At 34.5% G+C, this 27,809-nt stretch overlaps 1 protein-coding gene across 3 annotated transcripts in view; it reads left to right on the top strand.

Moving 5' to 3' along the window:
- LOC108914645 (mannosyl-oligosaccharide glucosidase GCS1) overlaps positions 1–27,809 on the top strand; it is a 58,497-nt gene that overhangs the window by 13,127 nt on the left and 17,561 nt on the right. For all 3 annotated transcript variants that reach the window (XM_023456065.1, XM_023456064.1, XM_023456066.1), the window contains 4 exons: positions 3,420–3,577; positions 13,070–13,244; positions 18,402–18,570; positions 21,284–21,438. In XM_023456065.1, the coding sequence (XP_023311833.1) occupies positions 3,420–3,577; positions 13,070–13,244; positions 18,402–18,570; positions 21,284–21,438 (657 nt within the window). The remainder of the gene's footprint in view (positions 1–3,419; positions 3,578–13,069; positions 13,245–18,401; positions 18,571–21,283; positions 21,439–27,809) is intronic.

Below are 27,809 nucleotides of genomic sequence, written 5' to 3'. Positions count from 1 at the left end.
AAGAGATATTGTTGGGTAAATCGTTAATAAATAGAAGAAATAACAAGGGTCCTAAATTAGATCCCTGAGGGACACCAGATGTCACATTAAATTTGAATGAATTAAACCCCTCGTAACAAACAAACTGCTGTCTATCTGTTAGGTATGATTTAATAAACTTAACTAGATTGTTAGATAGCCCAACACTATCAAGTTTATGGAGTAATATATAATGATCAACTTGATCAAACGCCTTCTGAAAATCCATGTATAATACATCAACTTGTCCTTGACAATCAATGGTTTCACAAATGTATTGAGAAATACAAGCTAAATTAGACATACAAGACCGTTTATTAATAAAACCATGTTGTTCCGGCGAGAAAATATTTTTAGCTGAAGCGTTAATATTTTCATAAATTATAATTTCTAAAAGTTTTGAAAAATTGCATAAAATGGAGATGGCTCTATAATTAGATATTACGGACTTATCGCCTAGCTTTAAAACCGGACATATACCGGACTTATCCGGGTATGTCGCTGTGGATAGTGAAAGATTAAACATATACAACAAAGGAGTTACTAATATTTGGCCACAGTCTTTTACAACAAAACTAGGTATGGAATCAGTACCAGAAGTCATTTAATTTTTTAGCTTCTTTAACACATTAAAAAAATTAGACTCGGTAATTTTCTGAATGTTAATAATATCACCATGAACTATTTATTGCTTCTTTGTTAGCCTCGTAGTTGACGTCAGATGTGACATAAACACTGTGAAAATAAGTAGCAAATGCATCCACAATCGTTTGTGGACTGTTATATTCAATACCATTTAGTTTTACTGTACCTGGAATGCTTGAATGGCCTTTTTTACTATTTATATAAGACCAAAATTTAGTAGAATCAAACATAATAAGACGTTCAGAATTATGAATAAAATTGTTGTATGCTTGTTTAATCTGAATCTTAATAGTACTTCTCAAATTACTAAATTTATTATAATAATAATCTGTTCTGAACCTTTTATAGTTTTTAAATGCTGATTCCTTAAGACGTATTTTTTTATAATATCACTAGTAAACCATGATGGAAAACAACTACGACGATTAATTTTTAGAGGTACAGATTGATCAAAAATATTACTCAAGATGTTGTAAAACACTTCGCACGCAACATTAATATTATCACATTTTAATACATCAGACCAGTCCACATTTGCAATAAGTTCGTACATTAAAGGATAGTTCGCTTTCCTAAAGTTAAATTCTCTGTTTATTTCACTATTCTTAACGTTAAATTGGTCATAACGCTGATAATTACAATCAAATATTAATATCAATGAAGGATGGTAGGCATCTTCTTTTACAAGAGGCAAATCGTCTTTACGGATGTTACAAGTGAAATTAGAAAATACAAGATCTAGTGATCGGCCTTGACAGTTCAATACATTATTATATTGCTGTAAATTAAGCATATCAATTAGATTGCTCAAAGCTATACACTTCGTATCATTTACATTGATACCAAAGTATGGTACATTGAAATCACCCATAATAAGAGTATTTTTCCTATTTTGTATACATAATAACAGTAAACTGTCAATAAATGATTCAAAATAAATTAGTGACAGATTTGGAGGGATATAAATAAAAAGTATACAAACGGAGAAATAATCCTTACTAATTTTACATCCAACTATGTCGATCATAGGCGCAGCAAGTGTTATGGAAGACACATCAATCAAATCAACCTTAAAATAATTTTTAACAGCAACTAAAACACCACCTCCTCTTGACGTATCCGTCGCAGCAAAGTTTCTATCACACCTAAATACTGTATAGTCACTTGGAAATAATTCATTGTCACTGATACCCGTAGTTAACCACGTTTCCGTAAGACCTATAATATCGTAATCATTTGATAATACAGCGTTGTAGAATTCAACTAATTTAGTGTTCAAACCGCGAACATTTTGATAATAACAGTGTAATAATTTATGACTATCATTATAATTGGGTGAGGCTTCTAGTTTAAATTATCAACAATTTTAGGAACATCTTTAACATACTTGATTTTAACATTTTCTCCTTTTTGTTTTCTTTCAATTAGTTCTTTCTTCACTTTGCGATAATTTTCAATCTGCCTAGGAGTTCTGTCACCAGTAATGTAGACATGTTTAAAATCATTGGATTCTTTCAGTTTTCTAGATTTTTTCAGAATTTCTTGAACATACGTTTCAGCATTAAATATTACTTTAATGGGGCGAGGACAAGTGTTGTCGGAATCAAACCTACCTAATCGCTGGTATTTTATATCTTCAGTAGGAACAGTAGGAAAACCTAAGTCAAGTATTTGGAATACATTATTTTTCTCAATAGCATTACGCTCGTTTTTGCTTACACTAGGCGACTGTTCACTGATACCAAAGATCACTAAATTGCACTTTCTAATATTCCTGTCATTGATTTCTTAGATAACTTCTTCAAAATCGTACGCTGATCACTAATTTTGGCTGCTTTTAATTCCTTCACCTCTTCTTGATGTGCAATAATTGCTGCTTTTAAGGAATTAATATCAGCACCAATATCATCACATTTATTGCATGTCCAAGAGATCGATTTTTTACTATTGATTAACCTCGTCTCACTTGATGACATGTTCACACAGCCATGATAAAAAGTATTTTTGCAGATACAACATGTTAAGCACAGATGAGATTCAGTGCGTTTACCACAACATTTACAATGTAGATTGCTCATTTTTCAATAAAAAATAAAACAATGATTAACATTTACAAAAAATAATGATTTGAAAGATAATGGCATATCAAAGATAATATTAGACCATTATGCTTTATTTTAGCACGCATTTTATAATAAACCAACCCTGTGTTTAATTTCATTTTCAAGGGTAGCGACACCTGTGAGAGAGTATACAAACTAATTAATGTTAGAAGATCATCTTGTCTAGTAGGAATTACGACAATTTTGCTTTAGGGACATAATAAAAAGGACGATCGTGTAAAATGTTGATATTTTACTTGAGGATACAAATTATAGAATTATTAATAAATATTAATCTGAAAATTAAATACAAATGATTCTAGGTGTCCGTTCTAGTGAGTGAAGTAGTTCGGTTATTGTGCCTGACCTAGTTCCTTCGTAAATGCAATATATTGACACGAACAGTATGGTTAAAATTATTCTTCTGTTCTCATGAGCATTGAAAATTATCTCACTCACTAGCGGGAACCATTGCGAATACATTGATATGTAATAATATCCAATTATGTTAGTTTCTTCAATGATTTGTGTCCTCATCTGAAGCTCTGTTACACGGTAAAAAGACACATACTAAATCCCCCCCTTAACTTTAAAAATTCTTAATAATGACTAAAATTTCCATATTAGACAATTGTTAAAATACCATTTTTTTAGGTAGTAATTCGAAGTGGATTAGATGTCCCAGATGTATTTTGGGGTACATACAGACCTGGTGTTTATTTTGGTTTAAAAACTAGAGATCCTAATTCATTAGTTGCTGGTCTTATGTGGTACTTTCCTCGTAGATTGAAACCTGGTGGTGATGGTATAAGGTATTATATTTTGATACATTTTATTTATTTTAAATAATGAGGTATAAGAAAATGAGTAACATGAAATATCCTACAACTAATATGATTGCTTTGCTATTTATTTATTTCATAAGAATTATGAACTTGGGTGGAATGAGCATCATAGAAGGTTTTACTGGGTGATCCCTAATTTTTTATGGCAATTTACTTTATTAAGATTTTTAACAAATTGAAAACATAGTCACATGCAAGGTGTTACAGGTATAGAAAACAGTTAAAACCGCGAGAAGTCAGGGAATTTTGTAATGCCCGCGGAAAAGAGTGGAAGTTTTCAAAAATATTTGAAAATTTATTGAAGTCTTTGGCATCATAAATCATATAGGTATTTTAAAAATTTGTTGTATCTGACTTTGGAGTTCCTAAATTATGAACAACAGATCTGTTAAAAAATCGTCATCATGAATGTGTTAATGGGACAAACTGTCTGTGACCCTTTATAATTTTCCTACGAGCAATACATTTCTCTAATAGTTGTTTAGCCCACCAGACAAAGGTGTATGATGAAGTATGCTATTCCTTCTTATATAAACACACTCCATCATCATTGTCATCATAGGCGCCGACTTTTAAAACTTTTGTCGGGAGCTCGGTTGCCTTATAAGCATTTTTTTGCCAGATAACATTAAAAAGCAAGAGAAATGAGTCGTCATTTGAAATAGCATGAGGTAAAAGATTTAAAATACGTATCTTTCCAAATTAGATTTTATGAAAAACTTTTTAAAAAATATATCGAAATGAATTAAACTTGTCAAAATAATTAAACTTTATTACTGTTTAGATACAAATTTTAAAAATTTAACAATCTTAATAATTTTAACAAAAAATAAACTTCTATGGAATAACAAGTGAAAATATATGTACTATGTAGACGTAAAAGTAGGTAGCACAGAAATATAGTATTCTAACAAAGCTGATAATAATTCTTGCGGGTGCTCCGGGGCACCCGAGAAGTCGGCACCTATGATTGTCATTGTCTTTGTTATTATTATTATCATAATCAGAATCAGTATTATCATCATCATTCTGATTATTATCTTTATCATTGTTATCATTATCATAATGTGTATCATCATCATCAACCAGTCATCGATCATCTATTAATCATCCATCATCAATCATCAATGATCCATCATCCAACATCATTCTATCAGTCATCCATCATCCATCAGTTATCAATCATCCATTAATCATCAGTTCATCAATTGTGTAAAACAAGTTGATTGTAGTATTTTTCATTATGGTATGGTGGCATATGTTTAACAGTTCCTGTGTTGTGGACTTAGCTAATGCCAGACATTGGTATTGGTTTGAATTGGTTGGTTTGAGATATTCCAGATATTGTGTTGGTTTTTTAAAGTTTTGGTTTGCATTTTGCAAAATTCTTTTTTAAATATGCAATAAAAGTTCTATGTTTTGGATTATTATTTTGAGATGTCGTTGATTGATGATATTGGTTGACTTATTCTATTTGTTATTTAGTGCATTTTGACAAAATATTGAAATATTTCTTCTAGAACATAACTTAAAGCTTCTTCTACCATATATGAATTTTTATTCTATTCTATTCTATTTAGGCAAATTAGTTGGTAATTTGTAAATATTCATTTTCTTGTTGAAAATCCATTATAATTCTGAATAGCTGTAGGTGTAATGAGGTAAATTAGAGTCCTTTTTAATGCGGTATAAAATTATTTTATTCTCTTTCCTATTTTGCATATTATACTATCACTAGAGAAGAAAAAAATTAAAATCATTTGAAAAGAAATTTCAGCCCAAACTAGTAACAAATAACATTATAATTTTGTTTAAATATGAAAATACATATTTGTATAATTTTAAAAAACTTTGAAGTCATTGTGTCATATTGAGAAGAAACAATTGGATTTTATTGAAATTTATTTCCCTGTCGTACTACGATTCACAATCACAATACAAGATGTGCAGCTAATATTTTCACTGATAAATTCAGATTATCTCTCTAAGAGAAGTGCGTATTATACATGTAGTACAATTTATAACAAACTACCTCTAACAATAAGAAATCTAACCAGTGTCTCTTAAATTCAAAAAAGAACTTTTAGAGTTTCTTTATGAAAGGAGCTTTTACACTGAAGGAATTCTTAGATACCTATACATGATTCGTATTGTCTCTACATCTTATTTTTTATATTTATTTTATGTATACGTTAAGTATAAGTAATATGTAAGACTTTATTTATGTATTATTATAGTTTTGTATTGTTGTAGTCTGTCTTTCTCTTTTTTAAATCTGACGTTCGTATCCTGTGTTGGCATATATGAAATAAAATTTATTATTATTATATTATTATTATAACTTGTTNATTATCATTATCATTAGCATTAGCATTAGCATTAGCATTATCATTATCATTATCATTATCATTATCATTATCATTATCATTATCATTATCATTATCATTATCATTATCATTATTATTATTGCATCGCAGGACAAAAACTCAAGAGAGCTTTTATCTTTCGAATTGAACCATCTTTTTCTTTAAAAATATCAAAGTCGCTGCTCGTACACATGCCACTGTTTGAGCTCAAAATTATGTTTGATTGAAAAACATGCGTCTTTATTAACTGTCACTACATACTAAATATCACTGAAATATCTCGAGTGGTTTTGAAAATATTAATTAATATTCTTTTTCCTAAAATGTTAACACCTCGTATTTTCACAACAGAACATTTTTGGACTATAGTTTATAAAGCAAACTATCATTAATTTTCCATGTAGAATCACACCTTTAAATATTCGCATATCATTAAGGAACACCCTCTATATTGTGTATCGTTTGAAAAATGCAAAAATGTGTTTTTCACTGATTCGATGTATAAATGAAAAACTAAATTGTTTCTGTGGAATGATCTCAATATATAATTTTACTATTGAGGGTGTTAATAACTAGTAGGTTAAGTAGTTAGCCACATATTCTTTGAACTAAAATAATGGGACTTTTCTTGTGCCAATTTTCATTTCGGAGCCCCATTTTCAAAATACAGGGTGTCAAAATGAAACTTTAAAAAATTATTTTTATTTATAATACTCCGGTGATTGTAGAGATATTTATTTGAAATTTAACACATATTTTGATCTTAAGTTGGCAGGCACACTTTTTGTGTAATTTTGGCGTAAAATATCAAAGCGTGAACGGAGGGGAGGGAGGTTGCAGTAGGTACCCATGGACTCCATATTTTTTGTTTGAGTACGCCTATGCTTTCCAAATATTTTTTTTTTTTGGATAAAGCGGCGTTTTATTCTATATTTTTCACTCTTGTAAGATTTAGGATCTATGGTCCTCCCCTCATTTTAAACCAAAATTCCACAAGAAGTGTGCCGACAATATCAAAATATGTGCTAAATTTAAAATAAATATCTACAATCACCGGAGTTATCAATAAAAATCATTTTTAAATTTTAATTTCGACACCCTGTATTTTGAAAATGTGGTTCCGAAATGAAAAGTGGCATTAAAAAAAGTCTCATTATTTTAGTCCAAAGAATATGTGGTTAACAAGTTGACCTACTATTTTTTACTAATTAGTAGGGTGTTACCACCATGTGTAAATACTAGATAAATCTTAATTCAAATCTTGTAGATACTGTCAGGTACTTTAGGCACATTAATTTTGATTTTAAATTTGAAAAATTTGCACTTGATTAAATGATTAAATGGGCTTGAATTCATTGGAATGAAATGGTAAAAAAATTAAAGGATTAGTTTGTTTCTTTGGTTTCTTTATTTCTTTCAAAAAGAAGTTTAATTGGATCTTCAAAAGAATATTTGAAAGCTTTATCTTAACCTAGTGAACAATCAGATCAGTTTCCTAAAGTTAATGATCAATCAAATCAATTTCTTTCTAAAACTAGTTGTCAGTTAGACCTCTTTGACAATTGAGCAAGCAAGACTGAGTAAACAGGATAAGCAGCAGGAGATAAGTACTGTTAAAACACGGTAATTTTTAGAAAATATTTATAACAATCCAGGAATTAAATATAACATAAAATCAATTATTAACAGTACAGTACTCAACACATAAGTCTATATCAGGAATGAATCCTTGTCTCTCCCCAACTTGCAGGCGTTCCTTATATCGAGGCCACATCTACTTTATGGCTGTTTTGACATTTATTATAAACAATGACGGCGACTCGATACAAGGTCTCTCACATTCGGCCTTCCTGACACAGCGTCGTCCCAATCCTGTCTCACATGGCACCTCAAGATCTCAATGTCCTGAAGTGTCCTAGAAAGAGACAAAGAATACAACAGCAATGGCACTTAAAATAATTGTTTTAGTTATTAATCATAATCATTATTATTATTATTATTTTAAGTTTTGAGTCAGCTACTGGGAGTGCATTTGATTAATTTCGGTCAGCTCGACAAAAGCTGCTACTTTTAGTACACGGTAGCAGCAGATTCTAAAATGGACTCGACAGACAATTTGCTGGAGTACACACAAAAATGAACTCGACAGACAATTTGCTGGAGTACACACAAAAATGGACTCTACAGACATGTGCTGGAGTGCACATAAAGAAACTGCGCACTGGACTCAACAGGAGGTACATTGGAGCACCGAGGTCCGAAGAGTCGACCGAAGCTGTCTCTAAATGTGAAGGAAATGGACTCAAGAGTTTTATCAATACAAAACAAGTGTATCAGTAAAAATAAATTGTCAGATAACAACTAACATCTAGACTTCATCATAAAATATTGTAGTTCTCAAACCCAACAAACAATAAACAAACAAAAAGTCTAGCAAACAAAATCAAAATGCACAAAATAAAAAAAATTGGAGTACACATTTCAAATTTGTCTGGAGTAACGTATCAACAGACTTAACGGGTTTTACTTCGGAGTACACGTAACAATGAACTTAACAGCACTTAACAAAAGGGATAAAATAAATGTCGATGGACTCAATAATTTCCAAATGATAACTTAACCATTTAAAAGGTGTATAGCCAAATTATTATTGATTTCATAATAAAATTTAATACAGTCAATTTTCGTCATCAAAGAAAAATATGAACTCACTCTTCTTATATTTTCTGAGTTCTAAAAAAACTTCATTCTGTCGCTGGCTAGGACACCTTTAAATCGCCTACGGTCCTGTGAAAGTGACTGTACCTGATAACGATTATTTCGGAGCACTACCATCACCTTAACAGGTCCACCAACTTGCCACTAGTTAGGCCCTTGACAAGGGGTGTCCTCTCAATCATCACCATATCTCCTACTTGAAACTGTAATGGCTCAAGTCTGTTTCTGTTATAACATAACCGCATAGCACATGCACTTTTGTTTATATTACACAAAGCTTTATCTCGATTTACTTTAAGTCTGTCTAATCTATTAGTATTCCCATTTTGCTTTAAAGTAATGTCGTGCGCTAATTTCGGTTGAAACCCGTACAATAGATCGGAGGGTGCTTTTCCCGTTGTAGAACTAATATTTGCGTTTATATATCGTTGTACTTCAGGTATTTTATCCTGCCATGAATCATAATTTTCCCCAACAGCTGTTATCATGGTGTTTAAGATAGTGGCGTTATACCTTTCAACCCATTCTGTTATATGTCCATTACTTCTTGGACTAGCTATTGTGTTAAGAACATGTTTGATATTTTCCTCTTTGCAAAATTCTTGCATTAATTTGCTCGTAAACCTTTTCCCCTATCGGTAATTATTCGTTCGGGATTTCCAAAAAGGGAGTTTTAGGCATTGGATGATGAATGGAGAACTTGTATTTTTCACGGCCTCTAACCAAGTAAATTTGGTGAATGCATCAACGACTACTAGTAAGCAAACGTTTCCATTTGGAGATTCAGAAAATGGTCCTAGATGATCTAAATGAAGAGTTTGAAAAAGTCGATTTAATTGGGCTCGCGTATTCGGAAACAGCAGGCTCCATAATGTCATTTTCTAGAAGATGCTTCACAATTTTCCTGACAATTTCTCTCTCATAAAATGAGAGCGAATATGGTCTGTAAACTACCGGCATTGAATTGGTCAACCTAATTTTCATTTCGACGTTGGTGTTCCCAAGCTCCGCGTTAGTCGCAGCAAAACAATCTTTGTATTCTTCAAGTATTTCATTCAATCGTTGGGAGTTCTATTTCAGTCGGAGTTGTGGATTGCATAGGTACTTCAGTCACAGACTGCCCCGAGGGGATTCCCCGTGCAACGCACTTCCCTTAATCAATGAGAACATCGTGATGGCTGATATTCAAAACCGTTAATATGCTCAAATTGTTATAAAATTGTAAGTTTTGGGAATCATTAACATTATATTATTATGATTCTGTTCCGAAAAGTTAGCAATGAGTTCGCCATTACATAATTCAGATTGGACAGTAATTCGATTAATTCTGGGTACCAATGTTGTAGTATTATTACAATTAATTTTAACTTTATCAGTTGAAACTTCTGGACTTAATTGTAATGCATTATTTTCTTTGTAGAAATTTAACTTATCTGCTGTTTTAGTGACATAAATATTTTTCGATTCCGTAAATGTTCGACCGATAAGTAAGTCAAAAGTTTGGCAGTAATCGCTTACTACGTGAATAGGTACAAATCGAGATACCTCATCGACAGTAATGGTAGCTTCTATTGAGCCATGAGTGGATACAATTGAACCACCGTAACCTTGTACTTTTATTTTTCGATCCTTATTAATAGGCAGTTTTAATTCATCTACTTTTTGTGGTTTTATTGTGTTGCAAGCGCTGCCAAAGTCAATATACGCGGAAACAGTTTCATTATTTAATTTAGCTTGTATATGAAATTTTGCATCGTCCTCACTAATTAAATTAATTTTTGTAGAAGTAGTACTTCTCGATTTTAACTTGAAACAATTTTTACGAACATGACCTGGTCGTTTACAATAATTACATGTTATATTTTTATTGATAAAACAATCAAATGATTTGTGGGCCGGCTTATTACAACGTAAACAAACTAGGGGTCTCTTAAATTCATTTGGATTAGAAATACTATGTCGATGTTTTGGTTGTTCAGATTCTCGGCGAGAAGTGACGTGTCGGTTTTGGTGAGGAACTGTAACAATTTTTCCGTGGACTTACAGTTAGCAGCGCGCGCGCTGGCCTTCAATAAATTATTGTTTAAAGTTGAGATTATAATATCTGTAATAACCTCATACTCCTCCGATACTGAGCTTTTCATAATAAAATGACACAACGTCCTGATCAGCCCTTCGCTCTGTATTTAGCATATCTCTCAATTTTAATGCAATTCCTTTGTTACTGGGGAAAGCCATTTTTAATTTCTTTTCCCACTCTTGCCATACAGACGGCATTGAAATTTGGCAATCCAATCGTACCATAATTTCGCGTTTCCTGAGAGTCGTGCGGTCATACAGAAGATTTTGGCGTGATCATCCCAATTATATAGGTCGCCGATGGCATTTATTTTATTTATACATTGATCCATCGTTAAACTGTCAACGGATGCATTAAATTCCGGCACTAATTCTAAGCGGACAACATATCGTGATGAATGAGAATAACAAAGCGACGATGTCGCTTGTGGTTCTTGCAGCGTTGCAAGGTTAGCGATCTGCGACGTGCTATGTTGAGACGACGTGGCAAGAACGTCTGGTGACTGACGCACTTCCGAACTTGGCCCTGCACCCTCGCTCCGAAAATTATTTCTCTTAATCATGTCCTCCAACGCCGAAATTCGCTTTTTTAGAGAATCGACTGTTTCTGTACTATGATCTCTCACACGTTTTACGCGACTACGACGACGAGATCGAGATCGCCGTTTTTGATGATCACTCATTTTAATTTTCAATACTTAATGGGTAAAAGTTCAAAATAATATTTTACTGCACCCAAATTTGACAAGATTAGACAACTCAACAATACTAATAGTCAGTGTAAAGCTTTGTGTACTCACCACTAACTAATACATAGTGTGCGGTGCATAACACTAAAGACAATTTCACAGCACACTGAACACAATTTCACAGCGATAAATTGTTTTTACGGAAAACAGATAAAAACTATTATTGTTTATTATTTAAGCTCATCCCACTTCTGATATGTTAAAACACGGTAATTTGAGAAAATATTTATAACAATCCAGGAATTAAATATAACATAAAATCAATTATTAACAGTACAGTACTCAACACTTATAAGTCTATATCAGGAATGAATCCCTGTCTCTCCCCAGCTTGCAGGCGTTCCTTATATCGAGGCCACATCTACTTTATGGCTGTTTTGACATTTATTATAAACAATGACGGCGGCTCGATACAAGGTCTCTCACAGTACTTACTTTCCTGTGTTCTCTTGAACATGGCCTTGAGGGATGTGATGGCGAACACTTGCTAATGTGCCACTATAGACGGCTTTACAAACACTCTTCCCCCAGGTTCTTTAACTGTGCCAGTAATGTGGAAGCTTCACAATTATACACCCTCAGTCACTCAAGCATTTGCTGCAAATCTGATTCTTACTATTTTTTTACAGCAGCTCTTATACTAAACTTTTTAACTTTATAAAATAAGTATTTAAAATACGTAGCAGTATGGTTATATAAATATGAGTTAACCTCAATATAACTATTGTATGAGGTTTTCACTGAAAATGATCACTCCTATAACTTTTTATTTTTGATTTTAGAAAAAAAAAATTGTTTGGTTTAAAAAAAAAGTTTTCTATAAAAGTTATTCGGCTGTCAGTTTGCAAAAGACAATTGACTTCTAGATTTATTTTATATGGAACACCCTGATTTTTTTATATATTTGAAATCTGTAAAATGAAAAATGTAAATATGTAATTTATTTACTTCAGTTGTTTTTACAGATAAGACTTTAATTTATGTTAACATTATGAATATTCCAATCTACAACTGCATTTTAGTAGCGTTATTATTAAATTTAAATAAAATTGTAACAAAATGAAACTGATTAATTAAATTAAAGTTAAATTTGATAAAATAAATGATATTTGTAAAAAAAATGTATATAGGGTGTTCCGTTTAAGGGTGTAACACTATCATTTTTCTTTCCCAAGCAGACGTGTATTTGGGGGTGAAAAGTGAATCTTTACACACATGTTTAATTTGCTCTATTAAAAAAAATGTGTTGGACAAAAATTAAAATAATTGTTAGATATTACAGTTTTAAGTGGTACACTTTGTATATAGAACAATTTTAATTTTAATTTAAGTTTTATGAGTTTTCTTAATTATAATTGGATTTGTATTTAATTATACTAACATAACAAAGGACCAATTTTTATAGGAACGTTTCTTCGTATAGTAAAAAATATGATCATTTTCAGTAAGAAATCCTGTTTAAGTTAATTTTCTCAAATTTAATAATAAATAATTCTTTTACATTTAAAGAAATAGTAAGTATTTTTTTTTTAAACAATATTTTTTAGACATTGGTGCGAACAAGGCGACAATTTGGGAAAATATGGTTGGTTAAAGCATGATGGTACTAATTTTGGTATACAAGAAATTGTCGATGGATATTTTAAATTAACCACTTCCTTTGTAAAAAGACCAGGTGCTAAAGGAGGGGAATGGACTGCAAGAATAGCAGTGAATACTATGGTAAGACCCCTTATTAAACCTATTTTTTATTTTATTGTCTGTAATAATTTGTCTAGCATTTTTCAAATATCGAATTAGATCTTTAAATATTTTTTGCCTCTAAATTCCTCACTTTCTTTCAAACCCAGTGATAATAATGATATGTTACTGTATAGTGACATTTAAAACAGAAAAATTGGAAATGTTACACATAGGTACCGAACATAATAATTAGATCACAATAATAAAAACACCCAGTAGGTACTATAATAGGCGAGCTCTATTACCATGCTTACTAATCAAAGTGTCAATCTCTATAGTCATTGCCATCACTTTTATCATTATTACCCTTTTTTTTCATAAGAGCTCTCATTTAAGAAAGGCTAGTTCCAAGTCAGAAGTATTTTTGATTTAGGAAGAACTTTTGTTACTATTATTATTAATATTGATATTTACGTAATAATCTGTAATAAAGTATAAAATGAGAAATTTGATCAATGAAATTAAATTATAATGGTATTTTCAAGTACCATGCGAAATACAAGTGTACCCTACATTATTTTTTTTTATAACATTTTTTAATGCAATGTGAAAAATTCTGACTTCCTCTGAATTTCTCTAACTTCCTATGAATTCCGCACGAGTTCCCTGTAGTAGTAGTAGTAGTAGTAGTAGTAGTAGTAGTAGTAGTAGTAGTAGTAGCAGTAGTAGTAGTAGTAGTAGTAGTAGTAGTAGTAGTAGTAGTAGTAGTAGTAGTAGTAGTAGTAAAGGGGCGGCCTCAGCCTGGCAATTAGGCCACGAGTGGGTCCTTTTTGCCTACCCCGCCGTCCCATCACCTAACCACTCTCTGCCTCTGACCCTCCTTGAACCTACCCGACGCCCTAATGAACGCCAAGATTTTGGTCCATGGAAGGTCTCTCACCTCAACCCCTTGCAGCTCTTCAGCTCCAAAGACTTTATGTCTTATTCTCCCAAAGGCTGCACACTGTCCCAGAAGGTGGACAGGGATGTCCTCCCCGTCGCCACATTTCGGGCATAGAGGGTCCTCCTCAATTCCTATTAGGCTTAAATGCCTCCTAAGTCTGCAGTGGCCTGTCAGAACCCCCACCATTTGGTTTAGGGCTCTTCGACTGAGGCTCAGCAGCCATCTCGTCTTGGATTTGCTAGGTCCATGTATAAAACTATGGGCCTGCCTACATCATCTATTTCTCCTCCAATTCTGACCTAAAGTTTGATAGGCCCATTTATTGAGGGCCCCATTAATGCCGCCTCGTGTGATACCTGAGATTGGTTCAGGTCCCCTGGACCCGAGACGAGCTAATTGATCCGCCCTCTCGTTACCAGGGATACCCATATGGCCTGGGACCCAAACCAACTCTACTTCTCTTCGTCTGGACAATGACTCTAGAGCGTCTCCACATTCCTGGACAAGGGCAGACCTAGTCCTTGGGGAGCTAACCGCTCTGAGCGCGGCCTGACTGTCGGAGCAGATAAAAATCTTCTCCTCTGCACAATTCCTTACCTCCTCCTTGCTTGCTACCATCAAAATAGCAAAAACCTCGGCCTGGAAGACTGTAGCATACATACCCAGTGAAAAGCTTTCCTGGATGCCGCTGCCTTCCAGATAAATTCCTGCTCCTGAAAAATCGTCTTCTACCCGAGAACCATCAGTATAACATACTAGGGATCCCGGGGAGAACATATCACCATCCTGTTTCCACTGCTCTCTCGAAGGGAAAGTGGTGACATACTTCCTTTCTAACCTAAGCCGGTCCTCTGCTTCCATAACCCTCATGGCGGATATTGGGATATCCCTCTCTGCCCTCAGGGCCACGGCAGCATGGCCCTCAGTGCGTCCTTTGCTCTCCAACCACCGGCGTCCCTTATCCTAAGGTATGCCGCCATCGCCTCCCTCATAATCCATGTAGGAAGGGTCGGCAGCCCCAGAAGGACCTCTAACGCGGCCGTTGGGGTCGTCCTCATTGCCCCTGTAATACCTAAGCAGGCAAGTCTCTGGATTCTCACCAACTTCCTGGCTACCGTCACCCGGTCCACACACGGCCACCAGACCAAGGCCCCATACTGTAGCCTCGGCCTGACCACCGCCGTGTACACCCAGTGAAGCACCCTTGGATTGAGTGTCTAGTTTTTGCCAACTACCTTCCGACAGTTTGCTGTCCAGGATTACCCCCAAGTATTTGATTTCCCTGACCAAAGTCAGGGGCCTCCCATACATGGTTGGAGCCCTGAAATCACCTATCTTCCTTCTCCTTGTAAATAGGATCATCTCAGTCTTCTTTGAGTTGACTGAGAGCCCCATCTCCTCGCACCACCTCTCTATGATCCTACAGGCTCCCTGCATTCTGTCGCATACCACGTTCAAAAACCCGGCCCGCGACTAGAACCACGTCATCATCGGCGTAAGCCTGGGCATCACTGTATCCCTCTGAGGTTAGGCGTTCCAGGAGACCGTCCATTACTAGGCACCATAGAAGCGGGGAGAGGCAGCTGCCTTGAGGGCATCCCCCTCCCACTCCCAGGTCTCTACGACAGTCCCTCATGACTGCACTAACCTTCCTTTCCTTCAATGGCGAACTCACCCATTCGACCACGATAGGCGATGTGCCCCGGTCTTGGAGCGAGTTGCATATGGTCTCAGTTTTTGCCTTGTCGAAGGCACCTTCTATGTCAAAGAATATTGCCAATACGACCTCTTTGTAGTGAAGGGCCTTCTCTACTTTATGTGTGACACTATGTAAGGCCGTCTCTGTGGACCTGCCCCGCCTATATGCATGCTGGTTCGTGTGGATTGGGTATCTATTCAACGCCCCATCCACCAGAGACCTGTCCACAATCCTTTCCATCATTTTAAACAGAGAGGATGTGAGACTAATAGGCCTAAAAGACTTTGCCGCAGTGTAGTCTTCTTTCCCAGCGTTGGGGATGAAGACCACCTTGGCTGACCTCCAAGCCTGTGGGACGTAGCCCATCCCCAGACTGGCCCGGAAGACCCTCACCATACATGGCAAGAGAATGTCCAGGCCCCTCTGCAACAACGACGGGAAAACTCCATCCGGCCCCGCTGCCTTGTAGGGTTCGAACTCATTCACTGCCCAGGTTACTGCCTCGTCGCTAATGAGCTTCTTGGCCAGGAGCCAATCTGCTTGTGGCATTGGCTCCGCCCTGGTGCCTTCGACGACATGGCCTCCACCTGCAAAGTGAGTTTCCAGCAGAAGTTCTAAACACTCCTCGCTGGAAGTGGTCCAAGTCCCATCTTCCCTCTTTAATGATTCTAATTTCTCCCTTTTGTCGCAGCTTAAGATCTTCATTAATCTGGCTGTCTCCGGCAGGGTCTCCAGCTCACTGCAGTATGCGTTCCAGCCAGATCTCTTGCTACGCCTAAGTTCCTTCTTAAACTCTCTCCTTGCAGTTTTGTAATCGTCCCAAGAGGACCCTTCCCCTTCCCTGACAGCTCGGTTGAAGACACGCCTGGCCGTCTGGCGGAGACCCTCTAGGGTCTTATTCCACCAGCGGACCTTGCGCCCACCTGCCGCCCTGAGAGGACAAGCCTCCTCATATGCCGAGACGATGCAACTGCTTAGGGTTTCTACCTCGTTATCTAACTGCCTTGTGGAGGTTATTTGTTCACCCTGGTTGCTCACTTCTAGGGAGCTCCCTAGGTTACCACGATATACCTCCCAGTTTGTTGCCCTTGGATTTCGTCGGAGAGTTATCGTTTCCGAATCTGACTTCATCTTGAAAGCAATCATCCTGTGATCGGACATCGAGATGCAGTCTGTGACCCTCCATCCAGAGATCCCTTCTGTAATAATTTGAGAAGCCAACGTAATGACAATCACATCTTTCCGGATGCGGTTCACAAAAGTTGGCTGCTTTCCCCTATTCATGACCTGCTGGTCTGTGGTTGCTATATATTCCAGCAACGCCTCCGCTATTTGCAGTTTTAAGAGTGCACACTGAACACTTCCAATTGCCCCAACCACAATCTGCGATAGGAATATTTGAATAGTGAATAAAATAAATTGTTCCTGTGGAGCAGCTTTATATTTTCATTTGTATGATGTACTGACTCTGCTTCGAGTAAGGATCTGTTCTGAAAGGCCCCCCTAGCCACCCCTAATAGCATAGCCATCCTTAAAGCAAATATGTGGATGTTACCATTGTGGAGAGTAGAGTACTCAAAAATTTATACTTAAAGGAATTACATAAAAATGAAAGGTAAATGTACTCTGATAAATTAAGAAGCAGGTTATTAGAGTAGAATTGACAATATACCAATATCACAAAAGAAGTTTGGGATATTGTCAATATGTACATAGGACATTTAAAAAAATCCATAATTATTCAACTCAATCAAGATGTCTATATCTGTGGTAAATAAAATATATGGAATATGTCGAAAGAAAATTTACTAAATTCTACTTATCAAACCAATAATGATCCTGAAGATACTATATCCCACCAGGAATTACCATTATCAATATCTCGGAAAATCTGAAACTGGCAACCTCTGAAAGGCAGTAGGGCCAACACACCTAAAATATTTAGAACTTTATGGCACTTCCGGTTATACCAGAAGTTGACATTAATTCTCTTATTTTAAATGGTACCCCCAAGTAAATTATTGCATTTTCGGATTCTACGTATAATTTGAGTCTGACTTTATTAAATATTCCCTATACCTAGGAGTTATAGATTTTGAGATATTAATTTTTAAAGAAAAAATTTGACAGATGCAAGGGTGCTTGGAGCTGCTAGTAACTCTTTTCAGAAGCGTAATATCAATGGGAATTTTGGTACCTGTAAAGGGCATAGGTAACACTAAATTATGGTATACCAACAAATTAAAACATTTAATACTAGGTGTTTCATTTTTGCAAAAATCTCGTTTTGTTTACTAACTGTTACTATAACCTTAAATGTTTTCTTTTAAAATAATCAGGTGGATGAACTATCAAATAATTAAGTTTTTTATTACTTTGTTTTATATAATTTAAGTACAATTTCTACCATTTCTTACATGTATTGTCTGATGTAAGTAGAAGAATAATAATTTAAAAGTTTGTCTGAATGATTTTATTTTTTTAAAGCGAAGTATGAAATAAAACCAAAGAAGTTTCTCACTGAACCAGGCATTAAATTTAAAAAATATTTTAGCAAGGTTATAAAGAATTAAAAGAGGAAGTATCATTGATATGGTACACAGCCTTAGATGAAGATACTAAGGGTTACATAGAACCGACTAACTCTGCAACCAAATTAACTGGTATTAGAGGTCAGACATCAACACTGGGAGAATTTACTATGAAGCTAACTAATCACTCAGGTAATATTTAAGCGTACTTAGTAGTAGTGTTGCAGTTTTACTAGATCTATTTTCGACCTTATGTACTTTGGACATAAGTGCAAAAAATGTCTTCTTTGTCATGACCTTAAATATCGCGATATTCTAGCAATGTTAGAAATATTTAAGAAGTTTCAAACCCCAAGTGACAAACTAAAAGAAATATAGAATTTATATTTTTAAATTTATAGAACAATATTGACTTTTATAGTAATTAATAAATTAAAATTATATCAATGTTATTGAGCATGCACATTAAAGATAATTTCATGAAAACGATGTAGCCTCACAACAGAATACCATTCGAGAAAAGTTTGGTTCTGGTTAAAAGTATGTCTATAATAAATCACTTGAAAAAAAAAAAAACACTTGATAAACAGACTGGCACAGCAGAGCATCAAGAAAAACAATAAAAATACTTAGTAGAACTAGAAAATGCCAAGATTAAATAAAACAGGAGAAAATACGCTAATGTTGCCAGCAATAACATTATCAACAAAATCTCACCTGCGTATGAGGCTATTCTTTCCGAGCATGAGCATTAGGAATAACACGGCTAATGTTAAATTTTTACTTTATTTAAATTTAGGAATATTCTTTTATATCGTTTTTGGTAAGTTTTAAGCACCTTAGTGTATCTATTTTACCAAACACGTGTTGTTTGTTCTTAAAATCCTTGTAAAAATAAATTAATTTGAAGTTGTCCATTTTTATAGTATCTATGTAAATAGTACACAAGGGTTAGATTCGATCTGTACAATTTCAACTATGGCAATTTGTTGCCGGTTGCCTAAATATGTGACGTCACACTAAAAGAGTATTGAGCTTAACTTGCTCTCGACGAGAGGAATCCATGATGCTCTCTTAACAAGTATTACAAATTACTTATTTTACTCCACTCCTAACGGCCAAAGGTTATTTGTGTAAAATCATACATAGCAGCCTTAGAACCATGAACAAGGATCATAATCAATATTAGGGCAGGTTTAGAAGTTCTGTTAGCCTCTACACTGAAGGTAACCAGATACACAGGCCACAGCATAACAACCCAATAAACCATGTACCTTAAATAACAGTGTGGACCATAAAAGCCTTAAAACCACTATCAGATAAGTTAAAATAGACGAATGTCCTCAAAGTCTAAGATTTGTAAAGAGACATTGCTATCGACATATTTAGATCTAAGAAATTATTCTTGTATCATTATTATTTATTGCATTCATTATTTTTATTGTGTTGTTATAATACCCTACTGGAAAAAATTAAGGGAACAAAATAAAATCTCCAATTTTTGGCAATTTTTGGCAGGCTGCATCTCAGCGAAAAATGGTCATATCGAGATAAAAAAGTTTGAAGCTTCGTCTCTGAAAATTTTTTGAGCTCTGATTATTGTGTAATCATAGGAAATAGTGTGATAAAAAAATTCCAAACTTTTTGTTTATTTTAAAGGTCAGGAAATTTTTTTTCACTTGGATTGATGCATGGGTCAGTTGGCTTGATTATTCAGCTTTAGTTTGTTTTTTTTCTTATAAGATACCTGGCTTTGAATGAAAAAGGATCATTTTGTCCTTAATCATCAATATCTCAATAACTAATGACCTCACACTAAATGTAAGGGTGGTTTTGAAAACTTGAATAAAGTCTGCAAGAACCTTCCATGATTTTTAAAGAAACATTTATTTTTCTTTCTTAACATTAATTTGAAAAAAGTGCAAATAAATTACTTTACAGATTTTTTTTAAATCTACTGCTAATTTACAAATATTGAGTTTTCCTAATGTTGATAGAAATTTTTATAGATCAACGTACCCACAATAATCCTGTAAACTGACAAATTGATTCATTGAACCGTTTTTCTATTACAAATGATTAAAGTTTTGGAAAGAACATGTTTATTTCTCCTAAATATTAATCATTATCAAAATTTTGGAATCAATCGAGAAAAATTCTTCTTTTTCATGTTGATAATCGAGGTATTTCTTTGACTGCTCGATAACCGTACCTCAAAAAATTTTTTTTTCAAAAAATCTTGAAACTAGAGAGTTAAAGCTTCAAAATGCCGACGACCATTTTTGACTGAGTCTAGTTTAAGTAACAAACTGTCCCGTTTTGTGGTACGTTTTATATCGGAAAGTAACAACCGTACTGTTCCCTGACTGTAGAAGTAGATGGCTGAATGTCCTTTGAAACTGTACAATTATATTTACTTCTCTGTCTTCAATATCTAATACAACGAATCAGTGTCAGTGTAACCAACTGTAGTAATAAAAACCAAAAAGAAAGGCACACAATTTTTTTAGGTAGCGATCGAGTCATTTCTGGATTCATGGATTTCTGTGTACTGTGTTCAACTGGATATTTTTTAAAACTGTCGACTAAATGTTACTGGGATCATTTTAAGTAATGCATAAAGTTAGTTTGAAGTTCTTTGTTTCCTATTAATTTGCCTAAACTATTAATAAATTTTGGAAAATCAGTTTCACAGAAAAAATTTATAGTTTTCTCAGAAACCAGGCAATAGATTTTTAAAACGTGAAAATATGTTATTTGATATATTATTATTTTATGCCAAAATGCAACCCCATCAGAATAAAAATTGTTAATTTATTTAAAACTCATTGTGAATTTTGGGGGAATGGGGTAAAATTTTTATTGGAAGACGTATTAATTGTTGGTAATTTTATTTTATTTGCAGGTATTTTAGAACATGAATCATTTTTGAGTACTACAGCTCCTGGACTGCATTTGTTGAAAGAAACTGTGATATCTTCTTTAAGGCTTGCCCAAGATAGTCTAAATGTTGCAAGAAAAATTGTTCTGGCGGGAGAACTACGTCCAATGACTGAGAAAGTAAGTATATGACCAACATTGTATTTAGTGCATTTCTTGGGTAAAATAAATTAAATTTTCTGTATGTCATTACTTTTGGGACACTCTATATATATATACAGTGCTATCCAAAAGTCCCGGTGCGGCAGAAAAACTTTCGAAGAATGCATTTTGGGAAAAAATGTTCCAGACAAAAGTGTAAGGATTTTTCCCTGTCCCGTAGGGGCATTTCACGTGAAGCGGACAATGAAAAGAAAGTGACGTTCTGAAATTTGTTCATATTCGGCTTAATTCTTCTACTTCTAGTACTTCTAGTAGTAACTTCTAGTAGGTATGAATGTGAACACACAATTTATTTTTTGTATGATGTTTATTTGTCAAGTTATGGGCTTCTAAAGAATTGTCATAATTCAAATTCGTATTTTTTGGAAACAGTTTTTCGAATTAAACAAATTTATTTTATAATATTGAATAGGGCGACTTATATAGAAAATTTAGTGTTCTTTTTAATTATAAAATGAAATTGGAAAATATATTTTTTTTCATGTGCAAAACCGGAAGTGAACATTTCAAATCAGAATTTTAGTAAGTTTGACCAATTTTTTATTTTTTATTTTATTTAAAAATATAACCTAAAGTACATTTATAATACACCAGAAGTTTTAAAATGGGATCTGCATTAGTTTAGAAGATAGATGAATTAAAGTACATACGTGTGGCACTGGGCGTGGTACCTAGCCTTCCTTAGGTCATCTGGTTGCGAAACGCTCCGATATTAATATGTATTAGGTATCCTGTTTAAGCGTATTTAAGCTCTAACAATGATGTGGGGTAAGTATTAATTATTCAAATTAATAAGTAGTACAAATTGAACAAAGGTTATGCAATCAGGAAAAGTGGGAGACATAAATTGCTTATTCATTCATTTATTTTATTAAAAAAAAGGTTATGCACTCACTCAAAAATATTTTATCTTTATTAATTTATTTGATCTTTGATTTTTTCATTATTTTTGTAGCTGTTCCTCTAACCTGCTTTTTACTAATATTTTTGTTCAATTTGTACTATTTTAATTTGAATAATACTTACCCCACATCATTGTTAGAGCTTAAGTACACTTAAATAGGATACCTAATACATATTAATATCGCAGGGTTTTACTGTGATATCACGCAAATCAGTCAACCTAAGGAAGGCTAGGTACCACCCTCAGTGCGACATGTATGTACTTTAATTCATCTATCTTCTAAACTAATGCAGATCCCATTTTAAAACTTCTGGATGTACTTTAGGCTATATTTTGAAATAAAAAAAATCAAAAAAAAACTGGTCGATCTTACTAAAATTCTGACATGAATGTTCACTTCCAGTTTTGTACATGAAAAAAAAAATATTTTCCAATAAATTGTGTATTCACATTCATACCTACTAGAAGTACAATTAAGTCGAATATGAACAAATTTCAGAACGTCACTTTTTTTCGCTGTCCGCTTCACGTGAAATGCCTCCTATTTGATGGTGACCTTGGATTTGACCAAGCATTTGAAGGTCAAGTTAAGTTTTTTAAATGGGAACCCCTATTTTTTATTGCAGATTTGGAAAGAGCAGGAAATTTTACTTCCAAAATTGGTCTTGACCATGACTTTGACAATGACCTTCAAGGTCATTTCAAGGTCAATCTTGTTTTTTCAATGGTAACCTCTATTTTTTATTACGAATTTGGAAAGAGCTGTAATTTAACTGTCAAGTTCGACCTTGACTACGACTTTGACAATGTCCCTCAAGATACCACTTAATGTTTTCGAGATTTTCTTAACATTCTTCAAAATTTGTGTTTTGCTCCATCTTAAAAAAAAAGGAAGGGGGCGGGGGGGAAATTATTTCCTATGACAAAAAGTAAGAGAACTCTGGATTACGTAAACCGACTTCGATGGCTTGTTCAAAAGGCAATTGATTGCTTAATCATAACTTTAAATTGAATTTCAATTTAAAAAATAAATAAACCGTCAATTGCCCCTGTTTTGAATAAAACAGTTTTATCAGTTTTTTAAAAAAATTCAAATATAATGCTACCTTTTTTATTTTATGGTGTTTTTACACTTAAAGTAACAAAAAAAAAAGGCCTCAAGCCGTAACCTGTAATAATTTATCAGGTCCTCGGTATTTTGTGCAGATAAATACTGGATGTTGCATTAAAAAATGCATTTTTCTTTAACTCTTAAAAAAAATATTATTTTATCTAATACTCCAGTAACTTTATACATCACGGCATGCGTCAAATCCGGTAGTTCTGATTTTTTGCAGACTTGTTTATGATGTTGGCCTAATGAATAATCCAAGTTTGTGACCTCGAGCGCCGAACGCAACTTTGTCAAAAATCGAAAAAACCGCGAAAAAATCGTTTTTTTTTCAAATTTTGGCGATTATAACCCTAAAGGACTAGTTTTTGAAAAAACTTTCTTCGGACGTTTTTAAAGTAGACTAAATTTGCTACAATATGATACTAGAACTGTCTCTGTGGACCCAATAGTTTCCGAGATTGAGCCTTTCAAAGCTTATCATTTTTTTCGAACTTCGCAATTTTTTGCAATATTTTAGACGTCACTCGAATAACTCTAGCGGGATGAAGTTCCAATTACCTCCGACGGACTGATCTAGTATTGCTCGTGTAAAGTCACGAATCCGACCCACCTGTAGCACGTTTTTAACCTTCCCTATTTTTAATTTTTTTTTTCATTTCAGTTGTTGACTGGCCTGCTGCCCATAACGTGAGTGTCGTTTGAACTCAAAATCTACAGAATGTCTGATCCCAGTCCCAGCGTGGGTTTGTGTTTTATATGTAAGGAGACTTTAAGTGAAGGTCAAGTGCGCCTAGTGAAGGAGAGAGGTGTAAAAACCCTTCTTGCGTCGAGTATTTCCCTTAAGAACATAGAAAATCAGCGTTTATTGAAGGGTGTAAATGAGATATATGTGCACAGTGCTTGTCAGATAAAATACAACAATCCGAAGTTGATCAAAGCAGCTGTTAGCAGTGGAAAATCAAATATTACGCCATCAAGGGCCACGAGATCAGTCTCAGAGCAGTTCAATTTCAGAGAACACTGTTGTCTATGTGGAGACAAAATAACTGAAGAGTTCCTTGTGGCAGAAAGGAAGAAGAAGCCAGAAAAACGGAACAATATCATTACTGCGGAAAAGTTGTCTCTCAGTGCAACAATCTTGAGAGCAGCTGAGAAACGTGGTGATGAATGGGCTCTTAAAATAAAAGAGCGTATATCTGAGAACACAGATTTGGTAGCCCTTGATGCTAGATATCATCGGTTTTGCCAAACAAAGCTCTACCAGGCACCACCAACAGGAAAGTCCAGGGGAAATCGTCAGTATCCCACAGTTGATGAGGCCATGGAAAAGATTTATTCATTTCTGGAAGAGAACAGTGAGGAGTGTAAGTTCTCTCTAGATGAACTCATGGACCAGATAGAAGGAGAACGACCTCAACTACGAACAGTCAAAAATCGCTTGTTTGCAAAGTATGGGGAGGACATTGTGATCGTTGAGAGACCCTTCAAACACACGACTGTTTGTTTTAAAAACACAGGTCACAAAATTCTCACCAGTACATAGTATGACAGTAGAAGTTCAGATCCTCAAGCAGAAAGACTACGCGTGGTGAAAGCAGCTGCTGAAGTCATACGAGAGGATATACGGTCGCAAGTGTACGACACAACACAATTCACACCATCCGACGACTTCTTCCAGAATGTAAATTCAGTTATCCCTGATTCTTTGAAACTGTTGCTCGAAGCAGTAATTTTAAAAGACAAACGAAGCTGCTTGGATTCCTATAGAAAGAAGTGCGTTTCTCTTGCACATTCAATAATATCGGCAGTCAGGCCTCGCTCGTTCATTAAAATGCTCATCAGTCTGCAGGCACTGCAGCGGGGCCTCTTGTGACAATATACCTGATGTTGCAATAGTAGATATCCCAGAAGGCGACGATCTGTCCGATGTCGAAATGGAGGATGACTTGTGGGCACAAGACGTCGACGATTCATCACCATCCCCTGATGGGGACATGCCATCCCAATACGTCGATCCAGATACGGGCGAACCTCAACCGGGACCTTCCAGGAGGGCTAAATTAATTTAATTTTTTGATTTTGAATATTACTCAATTTCCTAACAAATAAACTTATTAACTTTTGTTGTACTTATCTTTTTTACTTCATTATGCGTAGCTTAGCTTAAACATCATCGTTCACACTTCTCATTTTCTTTTTTAACATCCCATCATAAAAGTACAGGGCTTCGATAGTATAATCAGGGTCAAAATTCGTTCAGAACGACAGAATTGCAAAAAATTGCGAAGTTCGAAAAAAATGATAAGCTTTGAAAGGCTTAATCTCGGAAACTATTGGGTCTACAGAGACAGTTCTAGTATCATATTGTAGCAAATTTAGTCTACTTTAAAAACGTCCTAAGAAAGTTTTTTCAAAAACTAGTCCTTTAGGGTTATAATCGCCAAAATTTGAAAAAAAAACCGATTTTTTCGCGGTTTTTTCGATTTTTGACAAAGTTGCGTTCGGCGCTCGAGGTCACAAACTTGGATTATTCATTAGGCCAACATCATAAACAAGTCTGCAAAAAATCAGAACTACCGGATTTGACGCATACTACCCCATACTTTCAGGCGACAAAGTTACTGGATTATAAACTTTTGTTAATAACTTCAGTTTGAAAGAAGATACAGGGTTCCGACTTGCGACATTTTTTCGTTATTTTATGTGTAAAAACATCATTTAAGGTTATGATTAAGCAATCAATTGCCTTTTCAACAAGCTCAACTTCATTGAAATAGGTTGACGTAATAGAGAGTTATCTTACTTTTTGTCATAGGAAATAATTTCCACCCCACTTCCTTTATTTTTTAAGATGGAGCAAAATTTTTTCAACAAAAATTTTGAAGTATTTGCAGATCTCGAAAAGATTAAGTTGTATCTATTGTTTCATTTGATTCTTTAAAAATAAAGCAGTTTTTTTACTTTTATTTTAGAAATCGCCCTCTAGCGGCTAAAATTAAAACATAAAAATAATTTTATTGAATTTCTATTGGCCATATTAGTCATAATTTTTTTTCCTCAAAATCTATAGGACAAATTAATAGTTTCTGAGATACAGCCGGTCGATGACCTTAATGGGACACCCGGTATACGTATACAGGTTGTCTATTATAATAGGGCCACTCCTATGTATCTCCCTTATTACACAATGCATGTCAAAAATCTTTAGATGTTTTTTGTTGCATTTTTAAGGCCTTTATGCTCCTAAAATGAAATTTGACATCCATGGATAACTTTGTGAGTAATCATAAGAAAACCGGAAAAGTACCGAAAGGTTGTCTAACTTTTTTATTTTAAGAGGAAACTTATTTTAATAAAATTTCATGGTAAAGTCGATATCTTTCACCTAGTGTAAACAGATTTTTAAGGTATCGTCAGTGGCGGCTCGTGAAGGAGGACTCTGGGACTCCGCCCCTCAGATATTTTCAAACTATAAACTTAAAATAATGTATTTATTTAAATCAATAAGAAATCTAAATAGCATGCATTCAATATCTTTTGGATGTTAGGTTGGCATAAAGTGCATGTACTCCGTGAACGTAGCTCAGGTTAATGCCATCTTCCATCTATGATCGTACCAAAGAGTTATGTTTAACCGCGCACGCAATCCCCACTCCATCGCGGACCGTGAAATCTGAGTCCATCGTGCAAGCATATTTTTACATATGATTGGACAAATTGGCACGTGGAGGGGATAGGCGACGATAGGCTCGCGCGCTTTGTTTTGGGACTCCATGAGGCAGTAACCCGTATCACTGAAGTGTGGTTATATGTGTTTTGTTTTTGCTTTGGCGCTTTTTAAGACATTATATTTTATAAGTTTAAGTTTAAAATGAGGGTTTGTGAAATAAAAAAACTTGTTATTAGTAATTTAAGTTTAGAGGAAAAAGTCGAATTGAAAAATAACGGACGTCCAACGCCAGTGTTGAATTTAGTTGAGGTGCAGAAAGAGTGCAAAAAGTGGGCCGGCTTTCGCAAATTTGATAAAAACATTTATGATAAGACCCTGTGGTTGTGTGGTTGTGACCAAACAAATAGATTTTTTTGTTTTGTATGTTTATTGTTTGGAGGAGGCGAAGAAAACTGGACGAAAACTGGAGTTTCTGACTTGAAACATTTAGAAATTAAAATTAAGAAACATGAAAATTCTCCTAAACACAAAAATAAGTTGGTGAGTTTTTTACTTTTAGGAAGAGTAAATATTGCTTCTTGTTTAAATAGTGCTTATGCAGAACAAATAAATAGTAAATAGTCATAACGAAACAGTTAAGA

Source organism: Anoplophora glabripennis, unplaced genomic scaffold (genome assembly GCF_000390285.2).
Source record: "Anoplophora glabripennis isolate ALB-LARVAE unplaced genomic scaffold, Agla_2.0 scaffold1113, whole genome shotgun sequence".
NCBI lineage: Eukaryota > Metazoa > Arthropoda > Insecta > Coleoptera > Cerambycidae > Anoplophora > Anoplophora glabripennis.
This window is presented reverse-complemented; position numbering and strand designations above follow the sequence as displayed.